The sequence below is a fragment of the Lagopus muta genome, chromosome 26 (genome assembly GCF_023343835.1).
Source record: "Lagopus muta isolate bLagMut1 chromosome 26, bLagMut1 primary, whole genome shotgun sequence".
Lineage (NCBI taxonomy): Eukaryota > Metazoa > Chordata > Aves > Galliformes > Phasianidae > Lagopus > Lagopus muta.
Window position 1 is genome coordinate 1,985,604 of NC_064458.1, and position 13,127 is coordinate 1,998,730.

General features: G+C 64.4%; 1 protein-coding gene and 1 non-coding gene across 7 annotated transcripts; one reads left to right on the forward strand and one right to left on the reverse strand.

The window, feature by feature from the left end:
* The first annotated feature begins 380 nt into the window (after positions 1-380).
* Positions 381-12,913, forward strand: ABCA7 (ATP binding cassette subfamily A member 7). Of its 6 annotated transcripts, none has more exons than XM_048927810.1 (48): positions 381-395; positions 1,369-1,480; positions 1,567-1,660; positions 1,762-1,903; positions 1,977-2,190; positions 2,298-2,378; positions 2,451-2,682; positions 2,769-2,908; positions 2,985-3,101; positions 3,176-3,549; positions 3,639-3,815; positions 3,938-4,160; positions 4,231-4,452; positions 4,580-4,784; positions 4,856-4,972; positions 5,066-5,237; positions 5,373-5,504; positions 5,573-5,712; positions 5,800-5,937; positions 6,041-6,243; positions 6,345-6,396; positions 6,471-6,673; positions 6,776-6,824; positions 6,926-7,009; positions 7,327-7,344; positions 7,496-7,647; positions 7,726-7,850; positions 7,920-8,018; positions 8,104-8,299; positions 8,369-8,463; positions 8,645-8,677; positions 8,760-8,865; positions 8,949-9,023; positions 9,150-9,319; positions 9,383-9,560; positions 9,656-9,771; positions 9,858-10,002; positions 10,080-10,203; positions 10,293-10,422; positions 10,512-10,632; positions 10,740-10,802; positions 10,877-10,983; positions 11,202-11,343; positions 11,416-11,550; positions 11,622-11,725; positions 11,796-11,888; positions 11,973-12,216; positions 12,298-12,913. In XM_048927810.1, the coding sequence occupies exons 2-48, from the start codon at positions 1,415-1,417 to the stop codon at positions 12,454-12,456; spliced, it is 6,507 nt and encodes a 2,168-aa protein (XP_048783767.1). In that variant the 5' UTR covers positions 381-395; positions 1,369-1,414; the 3' UTR covers positions 12,457-12,913. The 6 variants fall into 6 exon arrangements, 5 of the variants coding, with proteins under 5 accessions (XP_048783767.1, XP_048783766.1, XP_048783764.1 ...); XM_048927809.1 differs by lacking the exon at positions 381-395 and adding an exon at positions 765-935; XM_048927807.1 differs by lacking the exon at positions 381-395 and having other exon boundaries at positions 765-1,480.
* On the reverse strand, positions 12,820-12,926 carry LOC125685132 (U6 spliceosomal RNA). The gene has a single exon (XR_007373385.1). It is a non-coding gene; the product is annotated as a U6 spliceosomal RNA (small nuclear RNA).
* Between the last annotated feature and the right edge of the window lie 201 nt (positions 12,927-13,127).

Genomic DNA, 13,127 nt, shown 5'->3' on the forward strand with positions numbered 1-13,127 from the left:
GAAAAAAACCAAACAACTTGAGCAGGAAGCGCTCTCTGCTGCACTCTCCTGGGCATTGCTCCAGGGCTGGGGGGGGGGCCTGGGACCCGAGCCCCGCGTGTCCTCTGGACCAGGGCCGGGTGAGACGCTTTGGGGCGAAGCTTTGGGGTGAAGCACCGCGTGGGGAGGGCAGCAGTTCGGCCCCATCCCTTCCCGTGCCCCCCCCTCCACCCTCCGAATTACTCAGCAGCGGAGCGGTACCCGTAGCTGCAGCCGATGCGCTGTGGCCAGGGGGCGGCTTCGGGACACCCGGGAAGCGGCGGGGCCCCTTTAAGACCCCCGCTCCATGACGCAGCTGTTTGTAAGACGGCCGGGGCGGGGCCCGCCGTGATAACGTGACGTGGGAACCGGCATCGGTAACGTGCTTCGGTGGGGGGTTCCTCATCTCCCATCTCCCTACCGAAGATCCCCCCCTTATCATCTTTAGCGCTTCCATCTCCCCTCTGCTATGCGCATCTTCCCCCCCGGCGGCTGCCTGCCCCCCTGGGCCGACATGGGACGCTCCAGCTGGAGCTGAGGCCGTCCGGTGCCCCCCCCCCCCCGGCGCTCCGTGCCTCAGTTTCCCCCCGGCCGCAGGGTCCCGCCCCGTTGCCCCCGCTCCCCCCGTTCCTCCCTTCCCCCCCCCGCCTCTTCCCCTTCCCTGTAGCAGGAAAGGGGCGAAGCCCTACCCCCCCCAACCCTCCCCCCGGCGGAGATCAGCGGGATTTGCCGCCCGAGATCTCATAATCCCGTCCGGTGCCTCCCGCCCCTCCTCGGGCTCTGTAGGACCGGGCGGGCAGGTGAGTGCGCGGCTCCGGACACCGGGGGGGGGCGGCCCCGGCTGCAAAGGCCCGTCCCCCGCTCCGCTCCGGCTGCATCCAGGCGCTTCCCTGCTCCGGACAGGACTGGCATCGGAGGTAACAACAGGGAAACCGAGGGGGGGCCTCCGCACCCGGGCACGGGCAGGAGCCGGGCAGGCACGCATTTCATCCTTGTGCCCCGCACACGGGCTGGGAGCTGAGCGCCCGCATTTGGGAAACTGAGGCACGGGCAGCGCCCTGACCCATCCTACACCCCTGGGCACCTGCAGCCCCGTGAGGGTGAACGAATCTCCTGGATCCAAAGGAGCTCTCTAGAGCTCGTGCCTGTTTTGCTGGTTTTGCTTTGCGAAAGAATAGGATTTGGAGGCTCGGGTTGGGAAAGGCGCTTTGTTGGCCGGGTTCCGGAGCCGACTCCTCCCGGCACCGCGGGGTTGTGCCGGTGCCCAACCCAGCCCTGCTGAGCCGCGGGCAGCCTGGCAGGGGGATGGAGGCAGTGACTCAGGAGTATGGGATGCTTCTCACCCCGCAGCCGGAGCCACGCAGCGCACAACGTCGGCGCTACACGCGGCGCAGCCATGGCTGTAGGGACGCAGCTACAGCTGCTGCTCTGGAAGAACCTCGCCTACCGCCGGCGGCAGCGGGTGAGCAACGCCTGCAGCTCGGGTAGGGGGTCCCCGTGGTGACCCCGCAGTGCCGATGGTCCCCTCCAGCTGCGGTGTCCCTTCAGGTGCAGTTGGCCATCGAGCTGCTGTGGCCGCTCTTCCTCTTCCTGGTGCTGGTGGCCGTGCGGCGCTCCCACCCACCCTTCCAGCAGCACCAGTGTGAGTGTCGCCATGCTCTGCTCCTGGCGTTGTGCAGGGTGGGGGTCTGGGGCTCTCCATGGAAGCGGTGCAGCCCCCAGACCTATTTCTCTCCCCCTCAGGTCATTTCCCCAACAAGGCGCTGCCATCAGCCGGGACGCTGCCTTGGCTGCAGGGCATCCTCTGCAACGTGCACAACCCCTGCTTCCAGCAGCCCACCCCTGGAGAGGCCCCTGGCACAGTGGGCAACTTTGGAGGCTCCATGTGAGCAGGGTGGGCAATGGGGGATGCCAAGCCGGGCTCTGCTCCCTTCACATCCCCCACCCCATGCCTGCAGCCTGTCCCGCCTGCTGGCTGATGTGCACCAGGCCCTGCACCGTGCTGATGGTTGGCAGCTCCTGCACCACCTCGCCCAGCTCCTGCCTGCACTGCGGGGCCGCACGGCGCTGATCTCATCCCGGCTGCTGCAGGGCGATGCCCTCACACGCCTCCTCCACACCAACACCTCGCTGCTGCACCAGGCATTGGTGGAGGGGCTCAGCCCACGTGATGTGAGTGCCCATGGTGCCCGGAGCAGCCAAACTTCTGCCACAGCTGGATCCTCCCAACTGCTGGGGGTGTTTGGGGTGGCTGTGAGCCCTCCCCGTGACCCCCACAGGAGTGGATGAGCTTGGAGATGGACGATGCTGTGGCAGCCCTGGGTCCCTTCCTGCAGAGCGCTGAGTCCCTGCTACAGGAGGTACCGCATCCCCACATCATCCCTGCATCCCTGCCCCAACCCAGGCCCTCCCTGCAGCCCCTCTCTCCACAGCTCTCCTCCATGGGCACCGTGGCTGAGCTGCAACGTGAGGTCACAGTGCTGACAGCCCCTGGTTCCTCTGCTGTGGGCGCCTTTGAGGCCGTATCACGCATCGCCTGTGGGCACCCTGAGGGTGGGGGGCTGCAGGTGCCTTCCCTCAACTGGTACGAGGACAGCGATGTCGGTGCCTTCATGCACCGCAACGGCTCCAGGCGCAGCACGGCAACCCCCGACAACGACACCAGTGAGAGGGGATGGGGAATCAGGGATCCTCAGGTTCCCCTATGGGGGATGGGGGCAATGCAAGGCTTCGGCTCTTCCCTCTGCCAGGTTCCTTCTGCCAGGAGCTGCTCCGCAGCCTGGAGGCTGCCCCACTTTCGCAGCTCTTCTGGCGTGGCATCAAACCCCTGTTTGTGGGCAAGATCCTGTACACACCGCCCAGTCCTGCCACCGACCGCATCATGGCCGAGGTGAGTGCGCACAGTGCGGGGGTGGGAGGGGAGGCTGCACCCTGCTTCCCCCCCCCCCGATCCCCTCCCCTCGCAGGTGAACCGCACCTTCCAGGAGCTGGCAGCGCTGCGGGACACAGCTGGTGCTGCTCTGGAGCTGGGAGCCCACATCCGTGCCATTCTCAATGGCAGCCAGGAGCTGCGGGTGCTGCGGGTGCGTGCCCAGAGCGGGGGCTGCATGGGGCCACCTCCAGAGCCAGGTGGTTTTATTGCACTGATGCTCGGCAGGAGCTGCTGCTTGCACCGGGCACGGCACCACTCCTGGATGGGCTCCTCAATGGCACCTCCCAGTCGGTGTTGGCACAGTTGCTGGCCGGGTCAGCAGGGCCCAGCTGGCAGCAGACACTGGATGAAGCGGAGCGGGCGCTGGGTGCTCTGTCACAGCTCCTGGGATGCGTCCGCCTGGACAAGATCGAGGCGGTGGGCAGCGAGGAGCAGCTGGTGGCCCGTGCCATGGAGCTGCTGGAGGAGAGGCAGTTCTGGGCTGCTGTGGTCTTCCAGCCCCCCCTGAATGCCACGGCCACGGCGCTGCCCCCCCACGTGCGCTACAAGATCCGCATGGACATCGACGATGTCACGAGGACCAACAAGATCAAGGACAGGTTGGGGGACGCAGCCCCTCTGAGCATCCAAAGCCTGGGGTGGGGTGTTGTCCGTCCTTCTCCCCTCTCAGCATGCTGCTCTACCCCAGGTTTTGGGACCCGGGCCCTGCAGCTGACCCATTCAGCGACCTGCGCTACGTGTGGGGTGGCTTTGTCTACGTGCAGGACCTGGTGGAGCAGGCGGTGGTGCGGGTGCAGACAGGCTCTGTCCCACGGGTGGGGGTCTACCTGCAGCAGATGCCCTATCCCTGCTACGTGGATGATGTGTGAGTGCTTCAGGACCCCCAGCGACCCACTGCTCTGGGGCACGGGCCGAGTGCTGCTGCAGGGCTGTGTCCCTGTTGGTGGTGGGACGTGCAGGGGGGGGTCAGACTGATGCCCTCCTCAGGTTCCTGAGGGTGCTGAACCGCTCACTGCCGCTCTTCATGACGCTGGCGTGGATCTACTCGGTGGCCATGATCATCAAGGGGGTGGTGCATGAGAAGGAGGCGCGTCTCAAGGAGACCATGAGGAGCATGGGGCTGAGCAGCGGGATGCTCTGGCTCAGCTGGTTCCTCAGCAGCTTCATCCCCTTCCTCCTCAGCTCAGCTCTCCTCGTCCTCATCCTCAAGGCAGGTTGGGGGGTGGCAGCCAGCATGGTGTGGGGAGGGTTCTGCAACTCCAACCTGCCACATTTTGCAGCTGGGAGACATCCTGCCCTACAGCAACCCGGCCGTCATCTTCCTCTTCCTCGGCACCTTCTCGGTGGCCACCATCTGTCAGTGCTTCCTCATCAGCACCTTCTTCCCCCGTGCCAACCTGGCCTCGGCGTGCGGTGGCATCCTTTACTTCTCTCTCTACCTGCCCTACGTGCTGTGTGTGGCATGGCGTGACCACGTCACCTTTCCTCTCCGCGTCCTCGTGGTGAGCAGCTCCTCATTCCCTGCACCCCAGTATCCCTTGGATGCGCTGGTTGTGGGGTTTGGGTGCTCAGCACCCCTGCACCCTCATGGCCGTGTTCTCCACCTGTGCCACTCTTTTGGTGCTGCAGAGCCTGCTGTCCCCAGTGGCCTTTGGCTTTGGTTGTGAGTACTTCTCGCTGTATGAGGAGCAGGGGGTGGGCATGCAGTGGCACAACCTGGGCACCAGCCCTGTGCCGGGAGACCCCTACAGCTTCGCCATGGCCATGGGGCTGCTGCTGCTGGACGCTGTCCTCTATGGGCTGGCAGCCTGGTACATCGAGGGCGTCCTCCCAGGTGAGTGCAGAGCCTCTGCCCCTTGCAGCCCTTTGCTCGACCCTGCTCAGCTCCTATGTCTCTGCCCACAGGTCAGTACGGGGTCCCCAAGCCCTGGAATTTCCCCTTCCTGAGGAGCTACTGGTTTGGAGAGCCGCCCTCAGCTGGATACCCTCCCTACCCCAGCCGTCCTCTCACTGCACCCCAAGGTGAGCCCCTGCCCACGGCCATGGGAGGCCACATGGTGGGTCCTGCCCTGTTGTGAGGGTCCTGCCTGGCTGTGACTCACCGGTGGCTCCCAGTGCTGGTGGAGGAGCCGCCTCCCCAGCTGCAGCCAGGAGTTTCCATCCGCAACCTGGTGAAGGTTTACCGCAGCAGCAGCCATGTGGCCGTCGATGGGCTGAGCCTGGATTTCTACGAGGGGCAGATCACCTCCTTCCTGGGCCACAACGGGGCCGGCAAGACCACCACCATGTGAGCTGGAACCTAGGAGTGGGAGCTGAGCCCCAGCACTGGCACTGCCTCATCCCCACCCAGCTCCCCATGAGGATGGGCTCAGAGCTTCCCGTGCGCTCTGCCACTTCCATTTCGCCACCCCCTCCTCCCCAGGTCTATCCTGACCGGGCTGCTGCCCCCTACCTCCGGCACTGCCTACATCCTAGGCTGGGATATCCGTTCCGATATCGACAGCATCCGGAAGTCCATGGGGATGTGTCCGCAGCACAACGTGCTCTTTGATATGTAGGCAGGGCAGGGCTGGGTGGGGGGGAGCAGCAGGCGGGACCCCCACTGACCCCCTCACCCTACAGCCTGACAGTGGAGGAGCACATTTGGTTCTACGGGAGGCTGAAAGGGCTGGCGGAGGAGCAGGTGCAAGCGGAGATGGAGCAGCTGCTCCAGGACACGGGGCTGCCCCACAAGCGCCAGGAGCAGACCAGGAACCTGTCGGGTGTGTGGGCTGTGCCATCCCTATTGCCATCCCCATCATCACCCAATTTCCATCCCAATGCCGTCCCCAACGCCCGCTCCCCCGCAGGCGGCATGCAGCGGAAGCTCTCTGTGGCCATCGCCTTTGTGGGCGGCTCTAAGGTGGTGGTCCTGGATGAGCCCACAGCCGGGGTTGACCCCTACTCACGCCGCAGCATCTGGGAGCTGCTGCTCAAGTACCGCAAGGGTGAGGGGGATCCCATTCCCTCTGTCTGCGAGCCTACAGAAGCGGGGTGAGATGGGAGCCAGAGAGGGGAGACCGGAGTGGGACGGTGGCTCTGTGCCCCCAGGGCGCACCATCATCCTCTCCACGCACTACATGGACGAAGCGGAGCTGCTGGGGGACCGCATCGCCATCATCTCGCAGGGCCGGCTCCGCTGCTGCGGGTCTCCGCTCTTCCTCAAGGCCAGGCTGGGCACGGGTTACTACCTCACCCTGGTCAAGCGGGAGAGCACCGAGCTGGGCGCCGGCGGCTCCGGCCCTACCAAAAAGGTGCCTCCCCTTGGTCCCGTCCTCTCCGACTCTCCGTGCCCAGAGCCCCGGCTTGGATCCCTCTGCAGCACCAACCCATCCTTTGCTGCCCTTTCCCGCAGGACGGCGGCACCTCCGAGGGCGGAGAGCGGGACAGCGAGGGCAGCGCAGCGGGTAGCGTCCCCCCGCACAGCCCCGCACCGCGTCCCGGCCCCGCACGCTCTGAGCACCGCCTTCCCCATCCCCAGATGTGCCGCAGCTGTCGGCACTGCTGCAGCAGCACGTCCCCGGCTCCAGGCTGGTGGAGGACATCGGGCGCGAGGTGCTTTTCGTGCTGCCCTACAGCGGGGCCAGGGACGGAGCTTTTGGGGAGCTCTTCCGGGAACTGGATGCGCGTTTGGGCGAGCTGGGCATCTCCGGCTACGGCATCTCGGACACGAGGCTGGAGGAGGTAACTGCAGAGTCGGGGTGCCCGGAGATGTGCCCAGAGGATCGGACCGCTGGGACAGCGGGCATCTGCGCTGTGCGTGATGGCAGCTCCTCTCCCTGTCAGATCTTTCTGAAAGTGGCCGAGGACAGCGGGGTGGATGGTGGCAGGACAGGTAAAAGCGTCGGTCCCCGTTGGAACGGAGTTTCGGGATCCCGACGCGCAGGGTGAGGCGGTGCCGGGGGCTGTGACCCCATTCCCATCCCGTTTTATCAGGCAACAGCAACAGAACACCCCTGCTGGGAAGAGGAGCGAGCCCTGATAAAGAAGGGGTCAAGGGAGCAGCTGCCGAGGAGCCGGGTAAAGGGGAGCAGCTGGGGCCGGGGGGCCGGTAGCAAACCCCCAGAACTGGGCATGGACCTCGGCGCGCGTCCGTCCGTGCGGGCAGGGCTGAGTGGAGGGATGCTGTGCTGCACTATGCCTGTTCGACCTCGTGGTGTCCTCCGGGCTTTGGGAACGGCGGGAGGATGCGATGGGAGTGGGTCTGGGGATGTGAATGCACTGGGGATGTGTCCTGGCCCCTTCTGCTGGGGGCAGAGAGTAGCTGCATGGATTGGGGGGGTTGGGCTACGATAGCCGCCGTGGCTATAACCCTGCTTTCCTCTCTTTACACTGAGCCCAAGGAGCCCGCAGAGGTAGGAACTGGGGGGTGGGGGGTCCCTCGTGTCCCCGCATGCAGCACCCAGGCGCGGGGCCGTCCCTGCAGCAAACCGTGCCCCCGAACTGGGGCCGAGCCCCTGCTCCTCTCTGCCGGGGGCCGGCTTAGGACCCGTCTGTGCTTTGCAGCGGAGGAGCCGCAAGAGACGGACCTGCTGCGTGGAGCGGCCGAGGGCAGCCGGTGCGTGCGGGGCTGGGCGCTCACCCGGCAGCAGCTCCGCGCTCTCTTCACCAAGCGGCTGCTCCACGCCCGGCGCAGCACGCGGGGCTTCTTCGCACAGGTACGGCCGTGGGAAGGGGGGGGGGACCCCGGGATGGGGCAGAAGCTTCAGGGCGAGCCTTGATCCGCTGCCCCACAGATCGTCCTGCCCGCTGTCTTTGTCTGCGTTGCGCTGCTCTTCAGCCTCATCGTGCCGCCCTTCGGGAGATACCCAGCGCTGCGCCTGGAGCCCGGGATGTACGGCCATCAGTTCACCTTCTTCAGGTGCGCATCCGGTTCCCGAGTGCTCTGCCCAACCCGGAGCCGCCGTCCCACGCCTGTGCCTTTTTGCAGCAATGACGCTCCGGGGGACGCGGACACGTCCCGGTTGCTGGCCGCGCTCCTGGCCGAACCGGGCTTCGGTACCGCGTGCATGAAGGACGAGGCGGAGCGGTGAGCGTGGAGCTGGGGGGCTCCGCTCCGCTTCGGTGCCGCGTTCTGACGGGGGGTCTCCCCTCCCTCGGTGCTTGCTGAGCAGAACGGGGCCGTGCCCACCTGCGTCCCACCCCGAAGGCTTCAGGCAGCCCCCGGTTCCCCCGGCCTTGCTGGAAGCTCTGCGGCGTGGGAACTGGACACGAGCTGAGCCGTCCCCCTCCTGCCAGTGCAGCGGGCCGGGGGCGCGCAGGATGCTGCCCGAGTGCCCCACGGCCGCCGGAGGGCTCCCACCACCCCAGGTAACCGTGGCTGCCGCTGAGATCCAGGCAGCTGGTGGGGCTGTGCGTCTATCTGTCTGTCTTCACCAGGTGCAAAGGGGCACAGGGGACATCCTGCTGAACCTGACGGGCAGGAACATCTCTGACTACCTGGTGAAAACCTACCCCCAGCTCATTCGCCAGGGGTGAGTGCTCCCAGAACCTGTCCTGTGTGTGGGGAAACCACCGGGATACTGTGAGGAGACCACGAGGAGGGTAGTGGGGAAGCCAGGGCAGGCAGAACGCGATCCATCTCACGACTGAGCTGTGGCACACTGCTGTGATGTCTCCTCACTGCTGTTTCCCCCTCTGCCCCGTTTCTTCCAGGCTCAAAACCAAGAAGTGGGTAAACGAGCAGAGGTGGGTGCAGGGGCAGCTCGGGCAGGGTGGCCATGCAGTGCCATGGGAGGGTTGGAAGCACCCAGCTCTCCTGCACGTCCAGGTATGGTGGCTTCTCCCTGGGTGCCGGTAGCTCGCAGCTCCTTCCATCAGCAGAGGAGGTGGGCAGCGCAGTGCAGGAGTTGAGAGAACTCTTCAATGTCACCCAGGTACGGCCAGGGTTTGTTCCCTCCTGAGCAGGCACAGGGAGGGCTGCTGCACGAACTGCACCTCACCCCCTGTCCTACCCCAGGGCAGCCCCATGGATCGGCTCCTGGGCAACCTGAGCCATTTCTTCGAGGGTTTGGATGCACGCAGGAACATCAAGGTGAGCTCAGAGCTGGAGGCATGGCGACACGTGGCACTGGCTGCGTCCCCTCTTTGCTGTGGGGAGCAGTGCCACGGGCTGGCAGAGAGAAGTGGAACAGAGTTCAGCAAGCACCTCGGGCTGCAGGTGTGGTTCAACAACAAGGGCTGGCACGCCATGGTCGCCTTCCTCAACGTGGCCAGCAACGGGCTGCTGAGGGCACAGCTCCCCGCAGGCTCTGACCCTGCACTCTATGGCATCACGGCCATCAACCACCCTCTGAACCTCACCAAGGAGCAGCTCTCAGAGGCTGCACTGTGAGTGCCGGGTTTGGGCTCCTGTGGGCTCCCCGTTGTCCTCTGACTCCCCTTCTGCTGCAGGATGGCCACATCGGTGGACGTGCTGGTCTCCATCTGTGTGATCTTCGCCATGTCCTTCGTCCCAGCCAGCTTTGTGCTCTTCCTCATTGAGGAGCGGGTCAGCAAGGCCAAGCATCTGCAGTTCATCAGCGGGATGAAGCCCGTCACCTATTGGCTGGGCAACTTTGCTTGGGACATGGTGCGGGATGGGGATGGGGTCAGGATGGGCGCAGCTGTGGCTCCTGAGGGCCGGGACCCATTTGTCACCCCCTGCCTGGATTCTTATGCCCATAGTGCAACTACCTGGTCCCCGCGCTGCTGGTTGTCCTCATCTTCCTCTGCTTCCAGCAGAAGTCCTATGTGTCCTCAGCCAACCTGCCTGCCCTGGTGCTGCTGCTGCTGCTCTACGGGTGAAGGGCCGGCAGAGGCTGGGATGGGATGGGGGTGGTGGTGGCACCCAAGTGCACCATCCTCAGCCCCTTCCTCTGCCCTCCAGGTGGTCCATCACCCCCCTGATGTACCCGGCCTCCTTCCTCTTCAGCATCCCCAGCACTGCCTACGTGGCCCTGACATGTGTCAACCTCTTCATTGGCATCAATGGCAGCGTGGCCACCTTCGTGCTGGAGCTCTTTGTGGACCAGGTGAGAGCTGGAACGCATCCCTCAGTGGAGCTGCCTGGCTCTGCAGGCTTTCCCATCCTTTCCTCACTGCCCCATAGAAGCTCAACAACATCAACCGCATCCTGAAGAAAGTCTTCCTCATCTTCCCCCACTTCTGCCTGGGCCGAGGCCTCATTGACATGGTGAAGAACCAGGCGATGGCCGATGCCTTCGAGAGGTTTGGTGAGTGCAGAGGTGCAGGGCTGCTCCCCTGCCCAAATCCCCCTCTCCTGGTGCCCCCATCCTGCAGCTCCTTTCCCCTCCTTTTAAAGGAGACAAGCGCTTCGTGTCCCCGCTGTCCTGGGACCTAGTAGGAAAGAACATGTTTGCCATGGCCATCGAGGGCATCATCTTCTTCCTCTTCACCTTACTGCTGCAGTACCGCTTCTTCCTGCGGCTCCGGTGAGGGCTGGCGGGGGGCAATGGGGGTGATGATGGAGGCAACGGGGACTATAGGGGATCCTGGAGGTTCCCCACTGCTACTCCCCCAGGCCCCGTGCTCTGCAGCTGCCCTCACTGGGGGATGAGGATGAGGATGTAGCCCGGGAGCGGATGCGGGTGGGCAGCACCGCACGGCGCAGCGCCGTCCTGCTGCTGAAGGACCTGACCAAGGTGTGTGGCTGCCCCGTGCCCAGTCCCGTGTCCCCCATCCCACTGATGGGTGCTGTGTCCCCTGGACAGGAGGTGCTGTGCCTCACGGTGATCCCAATCCCTGTAAGGTGTATCGGTACCGGCGCGCTCCAGCAGTGGACCGGCTGTGCCTGGCTGTTCCACCTAGTGAAGTGAGTGCTGGGGGCTGTGCACTGGGGGTATAGAAGGGGGGGTAAGGGCTGCTGCTAAGCCCACTGCTCCACAGTGCTTCGGGCTGCTGGGGGTGAATGGTGCTGGGAAGACATCCACCTTCAAGATGCTGACGGGAGACACAGAAGTGACACTGGGGGAGGCCTGGCTGAAGGGACACAGGTGGGAGCATATGCACCGTCATCTCTCCTCACCGTGTGCTCACAATTACCTTCATCCCTACAGCCTGCATGCTGGCTTCATCCTCATCTTCATCCCTGCAGTTCGCTCGTTCCTAACCCTGCTGCATGCTCAGCCTCACCCTTGTCCCCGCAGCTTGTCCCCGGTTCCTGCAGCTTGTCCCTTGTCCCGCAGCGTACTCACCATGTCCCATCCTGCAGCGTGCTCACCGACCTGCAGGCTGTCCATCAGAACATGGGGTACTGCCCGCAGTTTGATGCCATCACGGAGCTGCTGACAGGGCGGGAGCATCTGCAGTTCTACAGCCGTTTGCGTGGGGTGCCGGAGGAGGAGACCCCCAGGGTACAGCCCACATCCTAGCCTCCCCCCAGCCTCTCCAGCCCCATCCTCACCCCCACACACGCACTCTCACAGGTGGCTCAGTGGGGCATTGCCAAACTGGGCTTGGGACCACATGCAGACCGCCTGGCAGGCACTTATAGTGGGGGCAACAAGCGCAAGCTGTCCACGGCCATCGCCCTGCTTGGAAGCCCCCCCATCATTTTCCTGGTCAGTGGGGCAGTGGGGGGGATGGCAGCCATAGGGCAGGACCCGATGGGGAGCTGACATTGTGGCTGCAGGATGAACCCACGACGGGGATGGACCCAGGTGCCCGACGCTTCTTGTGGGACTGCATCCTCAGCCTGGTCAGGGAGGGCCGTTCCGTGCTGCTCACATCCCACAGGTGGGTTCCCAGCAATGGGGACACCAAGGGTGGTCCCTGCTGTGTGCCTCACACCTCCCCCCACCGGCAGCATGGAGGAGTGCGAGGCGCTGTGCACCAGGATGGCCATCATGGTCAACGGCCGATTCCGCTGCCTGGGCAGCGTGCAGCACCTCAAGAACCGGTAATGGGTGGGGGTGGCCCCATGGGGGGGGGGGCTGCGCTGGGGACGAGCACTGCCTTCATTGCCGTCCCTTCGTTGGTGCAGGTTTGGGGATGGGTACACAGTGGTGGTGCGGGCGGCGGGGCCCGGCCCTGAGCTGGGCACTGTGCAGCACCTGATGCAGTGCAGCTTTCCCGGCATCGCGCTGCAGGAGCAGCACGGCAGCACGCTGCAGTACCGCCTGCCTTCCCATGCCTGCTCCTTGGCACACGTGTTCGGCGTGCTGGCAGCGCACTGCGGGCAGGGCTCCATCCAGGACTACTCTGTGTCCCAGACCACCCTTGACCAGGTGATGGCGGTGGGGGGCACGGTGTATGAGGACGGGGTTCCTTCCTGCTGGTGCTCCACTGCTCACTCCCCATCCCTGCAGGTCTTCGTGCACTTTGCCAGGGAGCAGAGCGACGGGGACCCGGGGCAGGACGTGGGATCCGTGCAGGATGCAACCTCAGGGCAGGATATGACCCCAGTGCCCGGGAGGCGGCCGATGCCTTTTCTAAAGGACGACAGCTATCAGGAGAGCGTGGTCTGAGTGTGGCTGCACGGCTCCTGGACCACCACCCCTCGCCCCAGCCCGGCTCCAGGCTGGGGCACAACCACTGATCCCGGTCTGCTGTTGGCCTGGAGCCCGGCTGCACCACTCCTGCTGGTCTGGGGTTACGATTCCTCCCCCCCGGCTCTGAGCTGCAGGGGAAGGCTGGCCCGCTCCCCTGCACCCGGAGCTGGGAGCCGGGCTGTGCTGCTCGCGCTGCTGTCACTTAGCGAATGGAATAATAAAGTGCTGCAGTGCCGCGGGCGGAACGCCGTGCTTTGTGGCTGTAGCAAAACGGGGCGGGAGAGGAGGAAAAAAGAGGTCCGGAGCGGGACCGTGGGCTGTCGGTGTGCGGGGAAAGAAAAAAATATGGAACGCTTCACGAATTTGCGTGTCATCCTTGCGCAGGGGCCATGCTAATCTTCTCTGTATCGTTCCAATTTTAGTATATGTGCTGCCGAAGCGAGCACGATTCTCTAGCTCCCTCAGACAATATTTAAAGCTCTTTTTTTCTACACTTTACAAGTAATGGTGAGCAAGCCTTTTACCATTTGCATATTTCTTCTTCTAATATTATCTCTTCAACAGAAACTCGTACTCACTCCGCTGAGCTCTTTCTTTTTCGCAGAAAATTTGGCTTTTTCGGGGATATGTTGCCTCAAATATGTGCC

Coding starts and splice junctions, on each gene's coding strand:
- ABCA7 (XM_048927807.1), top strand. CDS start 1,346: ATGGGATGCTTCTCACCCCGCAGCCGGAGCCACGCAGCGCACAACGTC. Junction 1,661..1,761: donor ACCCTTCCAGCAGCACCAGT/GTGAGTGTCGCC, acceptor TCTCCCCCTCAG/GTCATTTCCCCAACAAGGCG. Junction 10,204..10,292: donor CGATGCCTTCGAGAGGTTTG/GTGAGTGCAGAG, acceptor CTCCTTTTAAAG/GAGACAAGCGCTTCGTGTCC.